This window comes from Aedes albopictus, chromosome 2 (genome assembly GCF_035046485.1).
Source record: "Aedes albopictus strain Foshan chromosome 2, AalbF5, whole genome shotgun sequence".
Taxonomy (NCBI): domain Eukaryota; kingdom Metazoa; phylum Arthropoda; class Insecta; order Diptera; family Culicidae; genus Aedes; species Aedes albopictus.
The window spans coordinates 153,913,133-153,933,142 of NC_085137.1; the positions used below are offsets into that span (position 1 = coordinate 153,913,133).

At 40.2% G+C, this 20,010-nt stretch overlaps 1 protein-coding gene across 1 annotated transcript in view; it reads left to right on the forward strand.

Annotated features, from left to right (window-relative positions):
* The first annotated feature begins 2,473 nt into the window (after nucleotides 1-2,473).
* LOC115253569 (dynein intermediate chain 2, ciliary) overlaps nucleotides 2,474-20,010 on the forward strand; it is a 109,279-nt gene continuing 91,742 nt past the window's right edge. Inside the window, exon 1 of the mRNA XM_029874830.2 lies at nucleotides 2,474-3,191. Within this exon, the coding sequence (XP_029730690.1) occupies nucleotides 3,159-3,191 (33 nt within the window). The 5' untranslated portion in view covers nucleotides 2,474-3,158. The remainder of the gene's footprint in view (nucleotides 3,192-20,010) is intronic.

A 20,010-nucleotide genomic window follows, 5' to 3' on the forward strand; every position in this document is an offset into this window, starting at 1 on the left:
AATTTTGCAAGAGAAAAATATTAAATGATAACAAAACATGTTATTTATCAGCTTCCAAACACACAATTCAAAGCTGTCCTAAAGGGTGAATCTCGAATCTTAAAAAAATAGATTGAACTTTCCACGGTCAATGTGATTGCAGTACGATACGTATCCTTAAATCATTCTCCCTCTCACTAAGTCCCGTGGTATAGGGGCTATCGGCTGCGACTGATAATCACTCGTCAGGGTTCGGGGCCCACTGGGCGCTATAATTAAAACCATGTTCAAATCCTCTATATGAAACTTTTTTCAATAGCTGACGATAAAGTATATTTTTACTATTTTGGTCGATAAAATAGATCTGAATGATAACTAATCAAGACAAAACCTGTTATCAAACAGGTGCCTTTTTTCAAGTTGATAACTAAATGTAAACTAAACCCTATGAAAAGAGTAACTCTGCCAAACAGTTCTATGGCGCAGTACAGGTCAGACGATTATCCGCAGTCGGATTCTGCTTCCCAGATGTATAACTGGAGAACGGAATGATGTATAACGCTGAAATTTTGACATTTTATCAAGCCAATCTAGATTAGTAATCAGTCAAAATTTCAGCTTTGTAGATAGTTTCGTTCCTAAGATATATCTTGGGGCAGCTTCAGAACCTGACTCCAGATAATCAAAACCGGCCACATTTTTTTTTTATCTAATTCTGCATTGTAGAGAACCAAACGAGCACTTTTTGTATAGAAAATGTAATTCTCTTTCAGTTGCGCTTAGATCCGGCAGGTACTTACGAACAATTTATGTGATCAAGTTGAGGAGCACTTGCTTTGCCTTTCTTGGGCAATCATCCGGATTTTTTGTTTGCTTGTCAATCCGATGTCTGTTGGCGTGGACATCGAGAATGATGATATTTGAGGCAATGGAAAATAATCACTTATAGAGCGAAATATAAGTTAATTTTAAAGACAAAAAATAACTTTTGTTGTAAACAAACGATTTTCACCTTACCTCAACTAGCGCCTCTACAATTGGGGGATATTTGACTTCGTCTATATCTGAGAGTCTATATTACGCCAGAAAATGTTAAAGAAGAGAGAATAAAATGTGTTCTAATTTAAGTAGTTGAAAAATAAATCGATTGTTATTTAATCGATTATTTGAGAAGAAATGGGCATCCCCATCATGCAATGACAGTTCGACAGAATAATCGTCATTCGGATAGCGCATGCATTTAGTGTGTAGTAGTACCTCTTCTGCCGCTTGGTGGCGACACCTTCACTAAAAAGGAGTCGCCAAAAATTCGTAAGAGTGACCTATATTGTATATTGTATTTTTGCAGAATGTAAGGGGGGGGGGGTCTCGACTAAACCAATCAGGCCAAACATTTCAATAGGTCCTATCTGGATTTGAGAGGCTTTTTTTGTTTACTTTCTCTTTCAATTATTGCAATGTAATGGTACACTTTTCAACTATTTTTGCAGTACAAATCAAAAGACGCTTGTTTTAACCATCGTTCAATGCAAGGAGACAATCATAATACAAATGAACAGCTGAGATATTAACGAAAGAGAGGGAAACCAAAGAGAGCCTCTCTTCTGCAGATAGGACCTTTAGACATGTTTGGCCTGAAATGTATTCCGACGGATCATGGGAACAGCGAGGCTTGAAGACTCCGTTATGAGTCCAGAACAAGGCGGAAAATACAAAATGGCGCCCAACTAAAATAATGACTTTTTCACCTTTGGATTTGTGTCACAAATATCGGAGTACTTTGGAGGCCTTAGAATAGCTTTAGGATCAAAACTTCAACAGACTATGATGGGTAGTAATACATTGCATGTCAAGGATCAGTGAAAACTATAGGGCAGTGCATGAAATTATCTCCTTCTCTTTCACTCTCACAGAAATTTTGTAAACAACAAGGCCACGAAACGTCAAAATCCCATACAAAATCAAAACAGTGCTGTGCCCTATTGATGATTAGCAAAACGATGAAATTTGAGCAAAAACATGTAGAATTTATAAAAAAAAGCCACGTATTCTCAGCTCCCAGAAAAATAGGGAGGGTACAAAAGGGGGAGATACCATATATTTCATAGCACAACTATTCCCCTTTACTATAAAAAAATGTTTCAAAACTAAGATCGTCGAATTTGTATATTGTGAGGCAAGTTTTTAGGGAGTCGAGAAAATGTACCCGACTGGAATGAGTATGGAACACGCCGTCTCCGGATTGGTAATCCATAGCCTCACCCACTAGGCTAACTGGAGACCCCAGTTCAACTCCTGCAATATGTCAAAAAATTTCATTATGGATGTTTCCAAATGTTTCTTTATGAATTAAATAAAATCGATTGCTGCTGATAAGGTCAAGTATTGGTAACGAAAACCCTAAAAGATAATAATTCCTATGCAAAAAATAATGACGTCATATCAGAATCGATCCTGAAGAACCACGTGCAATATTCATACGGACGTAGGATACCCATCCAAGTGCTCCATGACAACAGATAACGACGGACCGCGCTGGTTGTTTTCCTCCGATAAACAAAACGCGAAATCCGCGGCGCCCACGAGGCCAAAATCCATATCGGAACCCGATGCGAAAAGTCCTAATTCGTTTGTTTGTTTGTTTTGCCGTTTCTGTGTCATTGTGAAAATCGATTAAAATTGTCTAAATTTAAAGACGCGACCCGACGCGACGACGGTTCTACGTTTTCGGTGCCAGGATTGAAGGTTCCGTCCCCGCAATCCGTCAACCGGACGGCTATTTTTACCCGCAATGCTTGGCGTACGCGAAAAATTGTGAAAAACGCGAGTGAATCACGAAATTCGGTGCCCCAAATCGCAAACAAGCGAAACCCGCCGCTGTCGCCGCCGCCGCGTGTCATTGAGCCGAGGCAGAAGCGCACCTGATTATCCTTGTAGAAAGCTCCTTTTGCCTGCTTGGGCTGGGCTGCCTTCTCTAGGTGCTCCATAATTAATTGATAAACTGTGAGTCCGGACTTGACGAACTACCGCCGTTACCGTTGTTTGGGATCCGGGGGAAAAAAGGTGCAGATTTCATTGTGCCTAACAAGCAGAAGCTGAAGTGAAAAGGAAGCCTTGGGCTAGGCAAAAGACGAACGACTTCCACTGCTCTACACGGCGCGCAAGGACAAGATACCAGGATGCCACTGAAGTCGATGCAACGGCGGAACACGGTACTTTTCTATTCATATACAGGTTTTTTCCTTTCTTGGCTCTGCTGAATGGTTGTTTTCATTTCATTTATTTACTCCTCCCGGTTATGTATAAACTAGATTTAAAATTTAAAATTTTACCCGGTTGTTCTCGCATGTTTGAGGGATATTAGGAAGGAGGACTCTAAATAACGTCCTGCGGCGAAGAACAGGTTACCATCCATATGTCCTAAAGAGCTTTTGCCATCGTGCAAAGATAATGGAAGGGGGTGATGGGGGTAATTGTTTTGAGGCAGAACATTTTAGTACAAATGTAAAGAGTTGCTCTTCACTTTCCCTGGCCAAGTTCGCAGGGGTTGACGGTATTAAAGTGAAGGAGTTTCATTTTGATTATTGTAATGTAGTGTTCTTTAGTGAAACATATCACCTTTTTAACACTTTAATGCGCCTCCAACGGTTCATCACGAATCGGCTGCTCCAGATGGAGTATGGCTGATCATATGCATCAGACATGCTCGATAAACACGGAGGAACCGCCGGGGCTCATTAGAGTCTATTCCCAAGCAATAGTTCCAAGTCGGTTGGATTTGAGAAGGTTTTGATGATCATAACAAATCCTAATAAAAGCATTCTAGGATTTGTGACAGCTTTTGGAACCTTTTACAGCCATCTGACTTCAAAATGTTGTTTGGTTGATTTTGATTAGTAATTTATTGATGTCATAGTCGCTTTTTTGATTTTTTGCAATGCTAGTTAGTCATATTTTCTTTAAATAAAGCAATTAAAATCGACCGAAGAATTAATAGTGGGAAGGAGATTTGCAGCACTTAATTGTGTTGATAGATTCAAAGCTAACGTGCGAACACTTATGTCGAATTCGTTTTTGAACCTGGGTTGGAACCAGGGTCGTGCAATTTCGAAAGGAAAACATGACGTACGACGACTGTAGCAAATCGTTTCCCTTGCGAACGGACTGCTGTGATGCTTCATCTCTCATCCAGCAACACACTCGTTCGTTGCTGCTACAGAAACAAGTGTGTATGAAACATGGGATGATACACTTGGATTTTCGTTTCATTTATGAGTCATTGAAATACTTCAACATGCTAAAAACACTATTTAAACCACATTTTTAAATAGTGGTGCACGCCAATAGAATGATAATTATGTTTTATGAAAGAGGATAACAAATTCGATCACTTAAATCCAATTAACCGGCGCCCGTAGCCATTGAGAGACTAGCGCGCACCAGTGAGACACTAATGCTCTGACGGGTGAAGCACAAGCAATGCGACCGGGTGGGAGACTACCGAGTGCTACGATGAGTGGAAAAGTTTTTTTTAACGACCGAGTCATTAGAAAAATGTATGAAACACTTGAAGTGACTCATTCAAATGTTGCATGAAAGTGTATCATTGAAACGAAATTGTACGCCCCTGGTTGGAACTGGGTTGGCGGAAAATGTGTAAACAAACAAACGTCAAACAAACTCAAACAAACTTTAGTACAAGCGAAACCGAAGTCGGGTTGGGGTTGAAACTGTGATCTCATCCAGTTCCAACCCAGGTTGGAACTGAATCAAAAACGAAAACGACATTAAATGCATTGTTGACGTCAATGTGTTCGACGTGACATTTTGGACAAAAACTGACTGCTTTTATTAACTGAACAACGTTACTTGTGTATGACTAGGTTGACATTTCTAGGCTACGCATGAGAAAATGACATGGTTTATCTAGGTAGAACCAATAGGACAATTGAACGAATTTGAATATTTTTCATAGTATTTGTAGGGAGATGAATACATAATAGTTGGCAAGCAATCATTATTATTTTTTTTTTTTTATTTTATTGCAATCAACTGACTGGCGTATTTTTGTTTATCTCTTAGCTGGTATTGTGACACCAACAGAAATTCAGTTACATGTTTCTGTGGGTTTTGGACCGATGGCAATTTAAGGACACAAGAGATGAACACAGAGAAGTAGAAAACGATTAGCGAAATCAAGAAATCAATTTGACACAGGATCGACTATATTTTAGCATACGGGGTTCGATTGATTCGATGAAAAAAAAAATAAGTTGTCGTATACTGACTTAACGAGGAGAAAAACATATTTAACCATACCACACAATCAAACAAGAAGACAAACGCAAACTGTGTGACCATAACACTACATAGGCAAATTCTGACTGACTGACCAATTGAAAACTTTCCAATCTTCTACCGTAACTTTATGAGTCAGTTTGCAACAGTGTCTTAATGGATATCATTTTCCGCGTACGGCTGGCAAACTGCTTCTGAAAGATTAAGTACTAGAGTGGGTCAACGTTGTATGGAGAAACTTTCAATTTGATCGTATCAACCCGGAACAAAGCTTTTTCAATCTATATTCAGTTATCGCTCAGCTTCTGAGAGACACGGACGTGTTTTTACGATTGCGCTCCTCATTAGCCAAGCATTTTTTCTGCCGTTCTGTGTTTATCCTCGCAGTGCCGCGTCGCGTGTGTAGTGCTACGCGATGAGGCGAGAAAACACCTTCAGGATCGATTATTCGACCTTTCCGGTGAAACCGTCTTTCGAGAAAGTGCATGGTTTCTGCCGCACAGTGCTCGGCCTGAAGAAGGAAGATGTGACAAGACTACAGTGCAGTGGAGGTGAACAATGTGCGTTCGTCAAGGTTAGCGACCTGACGCTCGCACAGAAAATAGTGAACGATCATGATGGACGACACGAAGTTGAATTGGATGGGAAGAAGTACACGCTTCGTTTAACCATCGAGGATGGAAGTGTCGAAGTGAAGATCCACGACCTACCCGAAGATGTGACGGAAGAGAAGATCGTGGAGTTTTTGAGTGCGTTCGGTGAAGTGATCGCGATTCGTGAGCTAACGTGGGGTGAGAGCTTCGACTTCGGAGGCATCCCACTCGGAGTGTGGTCCGCCCGAATGCTGATCAAACGAAACATCGACTCTTGGGTCACCATCGATGGGCAGCAGGCGTACGTCGTGTACAAGGGGCAGCTCCTATCATGCAAACACTGCAATGAGCTGGCGCACACTGGCATATCATGTGTCCAGAACAAGAAGCTACTGGTGCAGAAGAGCTACGCGAATGTAGCGAAACAAAGTGGCAACCGCCAACCACCCAAAAAACCGGCTGGAGCGAGACCACCGAACACGAAACCGGCTGGTCACAGTTCTACCGCACCAACACTAACGTCATCGGTTGCCTTTCCCGAGCTGCCGAAGCCTCCCAGCCAGACCGAACAGTCTGCTTCGGGTACACGAGCCAACAGTCAACCCGACAAGGTTGACTTGACAATTTCCCCCCGCGAGCAGCCACAAAGTACTCGTGCCTCATCCTCGTCTCTCCGGCCTCCATCCCAAGCTTCTGAGGTCACCGATATAGCTGATCTATTCAAGAAGCCTACATATGCGCTGCGATCGCACAGCAACAGCGGCAATGGCAATGTATCGGACGAATCATCTGCATCAACGAGCAGCAGCCGAAGCCGGCATCGACCACCCGGTAAAAAGCCCCGCCGGGAAGACAAGAACGACGAGCAGGGTGAAGATCGGCAACTATAAATGGCTCTCACATCGTACAATCTCGCTTCCATCAACATCGGCACGATCACCAATCCCACGAAAATTGCGGCGCTACGAAGCTTCATCAACAGCCTAAATCTTGATATTGTGTGTCTGCAAGAGGTAGAGAACGAACAGCTCTCCTTGCCTGGCTTTGCCGTTTTCGCCAATGTGGATCACACAAGAAGAGGGACAGCTGTTGCTCTGAAGGAACACATTCAGGTCTCTCACGTTGAGAAGAGTCTGGACGGCCGCCTGATTGCGGTGAGAGTGCACGACACTACAATTTGTAATATTTACGCTCCCTCCGGCACAGCTCAGCGAGCTGCCCGGGAGGAATTTTTCAACGGCACGCTTGCCTACTACCTTCGACATCCCTCTCAACACGTCATCCTCGCTGGCGATTTCAATTGCGTACTGCGCGCATGCGATTCGTCCAGCCCGAATACCAGCCCGGCGCTCAAAACAGCTGTGCAACAGCTACAGCTCCACGATGCATGGGAAAAGCTGTGCCCGCGTGATACAGGCTTCACGTACATCTGTCGGAATGCGCAATCACGTCTCGACCGCATCTATGTCAGCAGTAGTTTGCGAGATCATCTGCGTACCGCGCATACCCATGTCTGCTCGTTTACAGACCATAAAGCGGTAACGCTCCGACTCTGCCTTCCCCAGCTCGGACACGAGCCTGGGCGCGGTTTCTGGTCCCTCCGACCGCATCTTCTCACCGACGAAAACGTTGAAGAGTTCCAACAGCAGTGGCAATATTGGACCCGGCAGCGGAGAGCCTACGGCTCGTGGATGGAGTGGTGGCTGTCATACGCCAAGCCCAAAATTAAAACGTTTTTTAAGCGCAAATCGCGAATCGTCTTCGACGAATTTCACGACGCACATCAGCGTTTATATGCGCAACTACGGCAAGCGTACGACGGGTACTACCAGCACCCCGAAATGTTGATCACCATAAATCGGCTGAAAGGCGAGATGCTGGCATTGCAGCGCAATTTTTCGCACATGTTCATGCGTGTCAACGCGACATATTTGGCGGGCGAACCACTATCCATCTTTCAGCTGGGGGAGAGGCGAAGGAAGAAAACGGTAATCACACAGCTGCGGACGGAAGAGAACGAGATCGTGGTCGAGCCGCCGGCGATCGAAGCAAATCTGCTTAACTTCTTCTCGAGTCTCTACACGGAAGAAGCAGCAAATAACAACAACGACGGTTTTGAGTGCGATCGCGTGATACCCCCAGATGATCCCACCAATGAAGCCTGCACGAACGAAATCTCCACCGCAGAAATCTTCGCTGCGATCAAAGCGAGTGCTCCGAAGCGCTCCCCCGGCAACGACGGCATACCACGAGAATTCTATCTCCGTGTGTTTGATGTAATCCACCGTGAGCTAAATCTCTTGCTGAACGAAGCGCTGGCGGGTAATCTCCCTCCTGCATTTGTGGAAGGCATCATCGTTCTGGTGAAAAAGAAGGGAGGTGACAACACGGCCCGATCATATCGCCCCATATCGCTGCTCAACAGCGATTACAAGTTGCTCTCCCGCATTCTTAAGTCCAGGCTGGAGTGCGTAATGAGAGCCCACCGCATCCTAACCGACGGGCAAAAATGTTCCAACTCGGAGCGTAACATCTTCCAGGCCACTCTCGCTCTGAAAGATCGGATTGCGAGTCTTCGTCACCACCGGCGCGCCGGTAAGCTCATCAGTTTCGACCTGGAAAATGCGTTTGATCGGGTCCGCCACTCGTTTCTTTTCGACACCATGCGTTCGCTCGGCTTTAATCGGGAACTCATCGCTCTTCTCTCGAACATTGCCAACCGAGCCACCTCCAGGCTGCTGGTTAACGGACGTCTCTCGCGCCCGTTCGAAATCCAACGCTCGGTCCGGCAAGGCGACCCGCTCTCCATGCACCTATTCGTGCTGTACCTCCACCCCCTGGTGTGTCGGCTCGAACAAGCATGCGGTGACGACTTGCTGGTCGCGTATGCCGACGACATCAGTGTTATCGTCACATCAGCTGGTCAAATCGAATCAATTAATGAGATATTCGCTCGTTTTCAAACGGTTGCCGGAGCACGTTTGAATCTACGGAAAACGGTGGCAATAAATGTTGGGTTTTGTGAAGGTAATTCGATCAACACCCAGTGGCTACAGACAGTCAATGTAGTCAAAATTTTGGGTATTACCTTCACGAACTCGATTCGGCTAATGACAAAGATTAACTGGGACGCGATGGTTGGCAAGTTCGCGCAACAAATGTGGCTGCAATCTTTGCGTATGCTAACTCTGCATCAAAAAGTGATCATGCTGAACACGTTTGGCACCTCCAAGTTATGGTATTTGTCGTCTGTCTTGCCGCCTCTTGCAGTACATACGGCAAAGATCACTTCAACGATGGGCACATTCCTGTGGAGGGGGATAGTCGCTCGCGTCCCGATTGTGCAGCTTGTTCGCAGTAAGGACCAAGGAGGCCTCAATCTGCATTTGCCAGCCTTTAAGGCGAAATCGCTCGCCATCAACCGACATTACAAAGAGATCGATTCCATTCCCTATTACAAATCCCTTCTTCTCCACGCTCATCCCCGCCCAGCAATCTCCATAGACAATCCTGATATCAAAACAATCCTATCAAATTACTCCCAACTTCCCCACCTTATCCAAGAAAACCCCTCCGCCGATCTTATCCACCGGCATTTCACTCAACAGACGGAAGTGCCTAAAGTGGAACGGGATAATCCGACGATTGACTGGCGGCGTGTGTGGCGCAACATTCATGCAAAGCAGCTATCTTCAGCCGAGAGATCCAAATTATATCTGTTGGTGAACGAGAAGTGGGAACACCGAAAACTTCTTTTCGTGATGCAGAGAGCAGACAACGAAAATTGTACCTACTGCGACGGTCGAACAACTGAAACGCTCCGGCATAAATATTGCGACTGTGCTCGTGTCGGCCCGGCATGGACGGTCCTACAGCAGAGGATAGCAGCCGCTATGAATGGATGGAGAAGACTGACGTTCGAAGACCTGCTGAGGCCAACCTTGGTGGGAGTAAATAGATGTAGACGAAGTGAAATTTTGAAAATAGTTGTAAAATACATCTGCTTTGTTGACACGTGTAACATTAGAATAGATGTGAACGAACTTCTATTTCATCTGAACTTAGAATAACAAATTAAATTAGAATAACAAATTGTAAATAATACTGTAAACCGCTGAACTGACAAATACAACCAAATTTTACAAAAAAAAAAAAAAAAAAAAAAAAAAAATCTATATTAGCGTCCAAAACAACTGTGCAAAATTTGGGAGCGATTGGTTGCGTCTCCGTATTCCGCATTGCGATTGTATGGGAAAACGTACTTTGTCGCATTTTACTCATAACTTAAATTCTTTTGTCCAATACTATGTAGCTAATGACGTTAAAGTATAGCCTAGGATATGCCGAAAATCTTTGCCGAAGACCGTAAAGTGATCCGATGCTAGTGAAAAAAGTTATTAGCCTGGTAACTTGGGCCAAAAATTGAGATTTTATTATTGATGTTATTCCTTTACATGTTAAATGTTAAGCACCACCGAGCAATCTGTACGTTATAACTTTTTTCACAAGTGTCGGATCACTTTGCGGTCTTCGGCAAAGATTTTCTGCATATTCTAGGCTATACTTTAACGTCATTAGTTAGATCGGTTTAAACGAAAAAAATCAATTTATGAGAAAAATGCAAAAAAGCACGTTTTCTTATACTAAATCCCTTACAAATTTCAATCGCAATGCGGAATACGGGGAAGCAACCAATCGCTCCCAAATTTTACACAGTTGTTTTGGACGCTAAAAGGAATCGAAAAAGCTTTGTTCCGAAAAATCGACTTTGTTGACCCCCCAGCTAGAAACCTAGCAAAAAAAAAAAATAATAGCATTGATATTGTCAAGTCTGTACCAACACCCTTATCCCACACCAAAATACTCTTTTCCTATCTCATGGCGTTTATGTGATCAGCAAAGACTATTCAGCCATTACCCCTTCTTATCATCGGCTTTGGACTGACTTGCGCTCTCATTGCCCCACCAAATGTTGCAAAATGAAAATGAAAATATCTTGCGTTTTGTTCAATCAATTTTAAATCTTTTTCCATAAATTGAAAGCTGAATATAATACCATTCGATCATCTGAATACAGGTTTTGCGTCAGATCAATGAAATTCATGATATTGGCGAGTTTTGGGGACGATCTCCTTAAATTTTAGCAAAATTTCCAAAAATATATGTAGAAATGTAATTTTTTTTTCAATAAGAAAAAAACAATTTAAAATTTTTTTCTCAACGTTTATTTGACATATCTTATGTAGGCGAGTTATAGTAAAAAAATCAGCTCAATCGAAGCATTGATTACAGAGAATGAGATGTGTGAAGTGAGCGACCTTGCTTAAAAATAGAACAAAAATCGATTTCAAATCATCAACCTTGTCTCTCTCTCTCTTCTTGGCGTAACGTCCTTATTGGGACAAAACCTGCTTCTCAGCTTAGTGTTCTATGAGCACTTCCACAGTTATTAACTGAGAGCTTCCTCTGCCAATGACCATTTTGCATGTGTATATCGTGTGGCAGGCACGAAGATACTCTATGCCCAAGGAAGTCAAGGAAATTTCCTTTACGAAAAGATACTGGACCAAGGGGCAGATCACTCTTTGCATATGCATTTGATTTGCATCTAATGTATGAAAATGCATTTTTATGTTTTTTCATCAACTTAGCATTGATATACTCCAATGTCAAACCAAAAGTTTTCAAAACATAAAAACTCCGTTGTGATGGATAGATCATATTTGCCAATTTTTTCGGCAAACTAATATCGCGAAAATCTTTTCAGGAGTAGTTTTGGCTTCGGATGGAAACGACCGTTTAACTGGTTTACCCACAACAAATATTGCTAATTCAGAGAAAATTTTCCACTTTACGGAAGATTTAAAAGCTACCGTAGCTGTCAGACTGATGATTTTCACCAATGTATCATCAATCAGTCCAAGGATACCTTGGATCGAGCCTTGGATACGACGCCGATGATCATTGTTTGTTGTTGCTTTTCAGAACATTTCACTTTGCAAGCATGCTTTGATTTGACCAAACTTTTCAATGATACGATCATTTTTATAGCTGCGGTAGGACTTTGACAGCTGCGGTAGAACTCGGCGGCTACCGCAGAGTGGAAATTTTTCAAAAAATCCGCAATATAAGAGTGTTAGACGTCCAGGGAGGGTCTGGCTGCGACCTGCTGGCTGGGGCAAATTCCTCAGAGATCGTTAAAACTCTACAGTTAAACTGGAGGACCATATATAGAATGAGAAGCAATATTGAACAAAAAATTGTAAAATAGAATCTTTCAATATTAAGTGAACATCAGGCAAGTTCTTCACGCAGTAAGGAAAGAGTGTTTTATTGCTTCAGAAAAGTCAATGTCACTTCGGCAATTTGCTTGCCATTCAATTTGATAATTAGATTTCTTTATCTGAACTAGCATACATGCCGACCACACGATTCGACCTAATAATTGAGAATTTATTTCACCTGATATATATATGATACCTATAATCAGAATCATCTACACGGTCTGCAGTTTGTATGAAAAATGCTGGGTAACGTCTATCTGAAGGAATAAAATGTGCCCCATTAGCGCATGCCACCAATGCATGTTAGCAATTTCCTCATTTCCTGTATCTCTTCTCCCTCGAGGAACCGGCAAGGCTAAACAAACATGGAGGTTTTTGCCTGGGTTTTTGTTTCAATTTTCGCATCACTGTCAGTACATAACCGTCCTGCCAATTGTATTATCGAACGCTTATAGGATACTAGCTGTCCCGGCAAACTTCGTCTTGCCGTTTTGTTGTGGTTTGACACTTGTTGAGCTCAAAGTAGCACCGCACTCTAGATTGGTTTATTTCGATCGTGTTGATTTCCTTCTCAGCTCATGAAAAATCAGTACTTTATCATTTTTTTTTTACTTTTCTGATTGATTTTCGTAACTTTTTATACATATAAACACAGCCACCATGAATGCAAAACGAAACGTGCAAGGGTCATGCTGATCGGTTCGGCCGTTCATTAGCTTTGTTGCCTCAAAGAAGCTACAAACTCATTTTTATAAATATAGATTACCAGATCTTTGGATGGCAAAAGTAAATTGTTTCGATGTGCTAGTCAGTTAGCACTATTTGAAACTTGTTAAGCTTGTTGATCGAAACTGACAACTGCTCAGGCAACTGTCAACAGTCAATCATTGTAGTCTAGGATATTGTAGTAAGCCATGTGAATTTATAAATGAATGAATGAATGCATTCAAATGCATTTGAATGCAAACAATTTTGATGATGCATCAGATGTTCAAAGAGTGATCCACCCCTTGTCCTGGACCGACCGGGAATCGAACCCGTCACCCTCAGCATGGTCATGCTGAATACCCGTGCGTTTACCGCCTCGGCTATATGGGCCCTTCATCAACCTTGTATGGTAAGTCGAAAAAAATTCCGCTCTACTGTAACTTTTTCCTTCGCGTTTACGAACTCAGGGCATGATTTTACACCAAAAACGATCATCAGTTTACCGAGTTCAAAAATGGTGTAAACTAGTGTTATCAGCCAAGTGTTTATAAGGAGATTGAGAAACACATGGAGGCGCATGGTTGTTGATGTCTACGCTTGGGTCATTCAAATATGACGACCATCGTTTAGGGGGGAGGGGTGAAACACTCTGTTGAGTATACGAAACAAGCTGGACAGAGGTGGGTAAGGAATTTTGAAATGTTTTCATAAAGTGGCATCTTACCCCAAGGGGGAAGGCTCACTTTCGTTTAAGGAACCAGTTTATAAAATCGTTGAAAATCGATAAAAATGCATTAGTTGCGTGAATATTTCTACTGAAGTTGCAAGTAAATAGTGTTTAGTTGTAGTTACCAGTTTGAATGCCTGACAAATGAGGCTATTTATCATTGAAAACAATTAAAGTTTGAAAAAATGGCATCTTAGCCACTTTACCCGACATATCGTAGTTGCCACTCCGTTATTGATCAAAATAATCGAAATTGCTCAGAGAACCAGTGAATAGGGCTTGGGACTAGCTTACCATTCTCAATGTGTACAATTTGAAAGTTCACCATTTGAAAAGTCAATTACGGCACGCACCGGCCACAATTTAAATCTTCATCTAGTCAACATATATTTCCCACCATCAGAAAAGTACAAACATGGTTAATTTTTTTTTTATTTTTCCATGGATTTTGATAAAATTTTCACAACTTGCCGAAAAACTCTTAGGATGGGAAAATGGGCACTTGTTCCTTATGGTTTTGGAGTTATTCCGGATTGTCTTGGGGTCCCAAAATTGGCCACATACTTTGCACAACGTATACCTCAAGATCCCGATGGGATAGAAGAATAGTGTCTTAGGAAAGTTTGTTCAGCAGGTTAAGAAGTAACTGGAAACGGCGACTTCGGTTAAAGATTTGGCCGCTAGGTGGCGCCATTGTCAATATCTCAGAATTCTAATAAGATAGAATGATGCTGTTTTCGGCAAAGTTCTTCAGCAAGCTAAGAACTAACTTATAGTTGAGTCTTTGATTTGGGACTTTTCCGCTAGGTGGCGCCTTGCTTCAAACTAATTTCAAACCCGTACATCTCGATACTCCAATGAGCTACAAGTTTGCAATTTTCAGCAAGTTCTTCCGTAGGCTAAAAACTATTCAGCAATTTATTTATTAATTTATTTAATTGTATAATTTGCCATAGCTGGTCTCGATCGGTTGAATCCAGGCCCCTGACACGGCCTACATCAATGCATTGGAATCATGGTAGACAGGATGTCCAGGGCGCTAGTAAATAGCGCCCACTGTCAAATGCAAAAACATCAACAATTTTTTGTTAACCGTTAATTTTAGTTTGTTGATCAGTTTTTGGAATCATTTTTTCCATCTCTTATGATCACAAAGTACTTCAAACTCGCTTTAATATTAATGTACGGTAGGGAGCATGCGATTAGCTGAATAAAGCAACCCAACAAACACGCATTGTGAATGTGAACGAAGCATCGTAGAAGCAAAGTTTTTTTTTTTAGAAAATGAAAGCAAACTTTCCCAGGAAAAAAAAAATAGAAAAAGTTTTCCACAAAATTTTTCACCGTTGAGAGAATTTATAAAGAAAAGCCGGAAAAACTATGTCCAAACTCGTGGAAAAATTAAAAAAAAATGTTTTTGAGAAGGTAGTTTTATAAGCTTTGATCGCTGAAATTTTTGGAATGCACTTAATATTCGTTCCTGAGTTATGGCAAATTTTGTGAAAAATGACCATATAATATAGGCTTAGATGGTCATTTTCACATATTTGACCATAACTCAGTAACGAGAAAAAAGTACATTCCAAAAATTTCAGCGATAAAAGCTTATAAAAATACATTCCCAAAATTTTTTTTTTTTAATTTTCCACGAGTTCGGACATAGTTTTTCCGGCTTTTCTTTATGAATTTTCTAAATGGTGGAAAATTTTGTGGAAAACTTTTTCCACTTCATATTTTTTTTGGATGCCTGAGAAAATTTGCTTTCATTTTCATTAAAAAACTTTGTTTCTTCGATGCTTCGTTCTTGAGTTATGATTCTTCAAAGAAAAGGCTTTTGTGGCACATTTGGACATTTTTAAACTAAATTGGCCATAACTCAAAAACGAAAAAAAGTGCATTCCAAAAATTTCAGCGATTAAAGCTTATGAAATTACCTGCATAGTTTTTCCGGCTTTTCTTTACGAATTTTCTCAACTGTGTAAAATTTTGTGGGAAACTTTTTCCAGTTCATATTTTTTTTGAGAAAATTTGCTTTCATTTCTAAAAAAAAAACTTTGTTTTTACGATGCTTCTAGAGTTATGATTTTTCAAAGTAAGTAGTATCAGGGGGAAAAAATTCCATCTGAGTTTTCCTGGAAAATAGGCGACCCTGATTTTTTCTCAATTTTTTTTGTTCATATATCCATGAGCCATGCCTGTGGAAAAAGTTTCATGAAAATCTGAAACCCTTCGGCCCAATTTGTACGATAATAAAAAAAAAAACCTGATATGTGGGCACGTTGTATTCGCGGCATTTCTGCAACACCTGGCGGTTGGCGAACATCTGGTCCATAGCAGCACGTTCACCCATGAACCCAGCCTCGAATTCACTAGTAATCGGTGATAATCGGCGGCATAAGAATTGAGAAAGTATCTCGTAGGCAGCGCTCAGTGGCGTGATCGCGCGGTAGTTTTCGCAATCCAACTTGTCGCCCTTTTTGTAGATGGGACACACATTTTTTCCCTTTTCGGGTTTGTCATTGCGGTAGATCTTTTGTGACATTATATGTATACTCAGTATGGTGCATGTCGCATTACTCATGCCATGCTATTGAGGGACAATAAGGTATCGATTTTGAATCAGTTTTTGTTTTGTTTCGAATAATTTGTTCTGGCTTGCAGTCTTAATAATTTCGATCCCAATTTGGATCTTCATCAGGGATCTATTTTTATTTGAGTGATGAAAACAAAACAAGAGTACTGATATTGGCCATGCATCGGAGACCTAGCATCACCCTTGTTTTACTGTTATATTCTCCTTAGTAGGAAGTTTAGAACCCGAGTTTTAACATTAGCAGCAATATCATTCCAATAATGGCACATGTCCCAAGTAACACAACTTGTTACATAATAGTTTAAAATTCACTTTTAATACTTATTCAGAAGTATTTTTCTTGTGATATTTACTTGATACCAAACACCTATAAACTCAAAACAGCGCAAAAAATGGCGGCTTATAAAACATCTTACAAGTTATATAAGATGTATTCTAATACACTTATATTACATCTGCAGTACATTCAATTCAAGGCTTGTATAATTGTTGCTTATAATTGAGTTATTCGTCAACAATGAAAACTTGAAAAAATCGATTATAAACCAATATTTTTATTGATTCTTAATGTGCTGCCTCCAAGTGAAATAGCTTACAGAATACATTTATACTACATACCTTATGCATATGTTCAGACTGCGCTGATTCTATGTGATATAACTTATTTTCAAACAAGTTAATGAAAGTAATCGTAAAACAAAGCGTAGAAGCTGACATAATAGAAAATAAAAAATCAAAACAAAGTGTGTTTATAAATATATTTATTTTTTAGCCAGAAAAATAGTTTGTATGTTATGCATGCAATTCAAGATGTTTTTTTATATATTATTCAGATATCAAATTCTGAAATGAGATTCACTCAGTAATGGTAGTATAGTTTTGCATGCGATTCAAGATTTATGGTGAAACCTTTATTTTTACTCGCCAATAAATCAAGCGCCACTGAGTTAAATTGGAAATGTAATACGAATCAAACAAAATACTGCTTTGGGATATAGATTTAAAATCCACTAGAGAAAAGCAATATGGCCAATTTCTCGAAAAAGTTACAGTACAGTTCAAAATGTTACAAACAAATTCATTTGCTATTTTTTTTTGGTTTACAATAATTATTACTGGTAATATCTTAAATGTGATGTATAGATCAGAATGTAGGAGTAGTCTCATTTTGAGGAATCGGAAAATGAATAAAATCAGAGTATCCATTAGTTTTAAATTTGTATTTACATAAAACATATGTATTCTTGTGTGTGGTCGGTACTGTAAGCTAAAAGAATCTAATTATTTCAACAAGCTTTGATGTGAAATTAAGTTGAAATAACGTTCAAATTACGTTATGACAGCAATGCAATATTAAAATATGGATATGTTTTTAATGAACGTTTATAATATGTTTCCATAACATTTCTTCAACATTAGCACATTACATGTTTTTATTATGTTTTGCAACAAGTATTTCAACATTTAAAGAACTCAATTATAACTGAAATTTTCATTCCGATCAGATCTGCCAAATGTCAAAATATTGTTTTTATCAATCGCAATGTTTACTTTGTTCATGGTGGAAACCGTCGTCGGCCTTTTTTTAGTTTCCTCGGTTAATCGAATGTCCTTTGCAAGACTATCAGCGTTTTGCCCGGTGAACGCCTTTGGATAAATCCGCGAGTGCTTCTACGAATGAAAACTTTGTGTTAATGCACCCATGAGCACAAAGTCGCTTTGAATGGCGATTGAACACTTCGGATGCATCAGCGTTCCAAAGCAGAACGTATTCAATGGCGGATGATTCTGTGCAAGTACCCTAACAGCGGCTATTAACAACAGTTCCAAAAAACGCCGATATGTAAAGAATAGTCATCAGGATGCAAACGAATCCACGCTCAGCGTAGACCTACATACTGCGCGGTGTAACTTTGTTTGCAGTTCTATTTGAAGGAATAACTTTTGCCTCCTATAAGTGCTTGAAAATCGTGTTGAAGTTTCAGGTGTTGAAGTGTTGAAAATTTAAAACAAATGTCCCAAGCAACACACATGTTATATAAGAGTTACGACAGCGCAAGTTTTGGTTGTATAGAAGTTAATTTTACGTAATTCTAACCTTGTGTTAAAATAACGTAATATGAACTTCTATACAACCAAAACTTGCGCTGTCGTAACTAATATAGAACATGTGTGTTGCTTGGGGTAGATCTCAGGTTGATTCCGGTGGATTACCGATGGAGCTTAAATTGCGGCAGTTCTGACCTTTTGGGTTGAGCAGAAAGATGAGCGGACTTTATTTAGTCATGGTGAATATTATACCAATAACGCAAAAATTTGCTAACGCGGTAATGTTGGGTCTTGATGCTCAATTAATGTTAATTACTTGTATAATATACGTATTTCATACATGATGAATCTGAAATACAAAAACAAAATATTTGTTTTTATTTGTAATATGCCAACATAGTTAGAGCTTGAAAATAACACCAGATGTTTCCAAAAACACTTATATGACGTTTATAATATATCTTTTAAAAAATTGATCTGGTAAGATATTTTGTGTGTTACTTGGGGTGTTCAGTAATAAGGATTTTGGTATGTTTCTTGCACCTAGCACTTACCAGTCTTTGAAGAGTTAGTGCATACATTGATCCCAACCCCAATTTATTTTCCTTTGCATTGAGTTTAGCCTCGGATGGGGAGGTTTTTAACAACTTGCAAAGTAAAGTTGGTTAACTTAGTTTATTTCAAAAACTGGAAACAGTAACAAGCGTTAGCGTTAGCGTTAGCGTAGTTACGGTATACTTCGTAGATTGGATACTAACAACATTCATGTACCTTTTGTTAATCTTGCTCGGATTGCTTTTCGGAACAAAGCTGGGGAGTTAACTTCGCTCCAATCTTATGCAAGAATACCAAAAGCACAAATGTCATTATTCCCGGCCACGCCCATCTTTTCCGTAACTTGGGATAGGGGAAGGAAATGTTGATGTAGCACTTATTTAAGAGGCCTCCGACTCAGTGACACTCCCATAAGTACTACGGAGTGGGTGGTTGGGAGATGTATTATGTAGGTCAAGGATTCGCCTGAAAAGCTGGCGATGGACCCACGGCATTGGTTGTTTAGTTGGTTAAAATTAAATCTTTTGAAAGCCGGCAATCAAAAGAAATTTTTATCTATTTATTGTTTAAATAATTATGTTTCTGCTCAGTAAGAGGCCCAAGCAGAACCGATCCCTCCAGGGTCATCGGAACTTTGTAATAGATGTTTGAAACGCGTGAAAAAAAAAACTGGCGATTCGAGGAAAAAAACTCAATTTACATAAAAAAAACGCGAAAACAACGAAAAAAAAACATCTCCATTTATTTAAAAAAAAATACGGAAAACGAGCTGAAGAAAATAAAATCAAAAGATATTTTTTTTTCTATTTATTGTATAAATAAGTATGTTTCGGCTCAGTGCGAGGCACAAGCAGGACCGATCCCTCCAGGGTCATCGGAAATTTGCAATAAATGTTTAACACGCAAGGAAAAAAAAAATGGTGACTCGAAAAATAACCAAACAAAAAATAAATATAAAATAAAATAAACAAAAAAAATTGCGTTACATAACAACAAAAAATATCTCAGTTTATCTAAAAAAAATAAATAAAACAAGATCGCGTAAAACGAGTAAGCGTAACCATGGTTGGCGATCCGAAAAAAAAATTTAAGTTTTCTAAAAAAAACGCATTCACACCCGCGACATTACGACACTCGGCTCGAATAAAAACGACGCGAACAACGTGGTCAACCCGCCACCGAATGATAAGGTTGCTTCAAAATTAAGAAGGGTGTTTCGTCTTC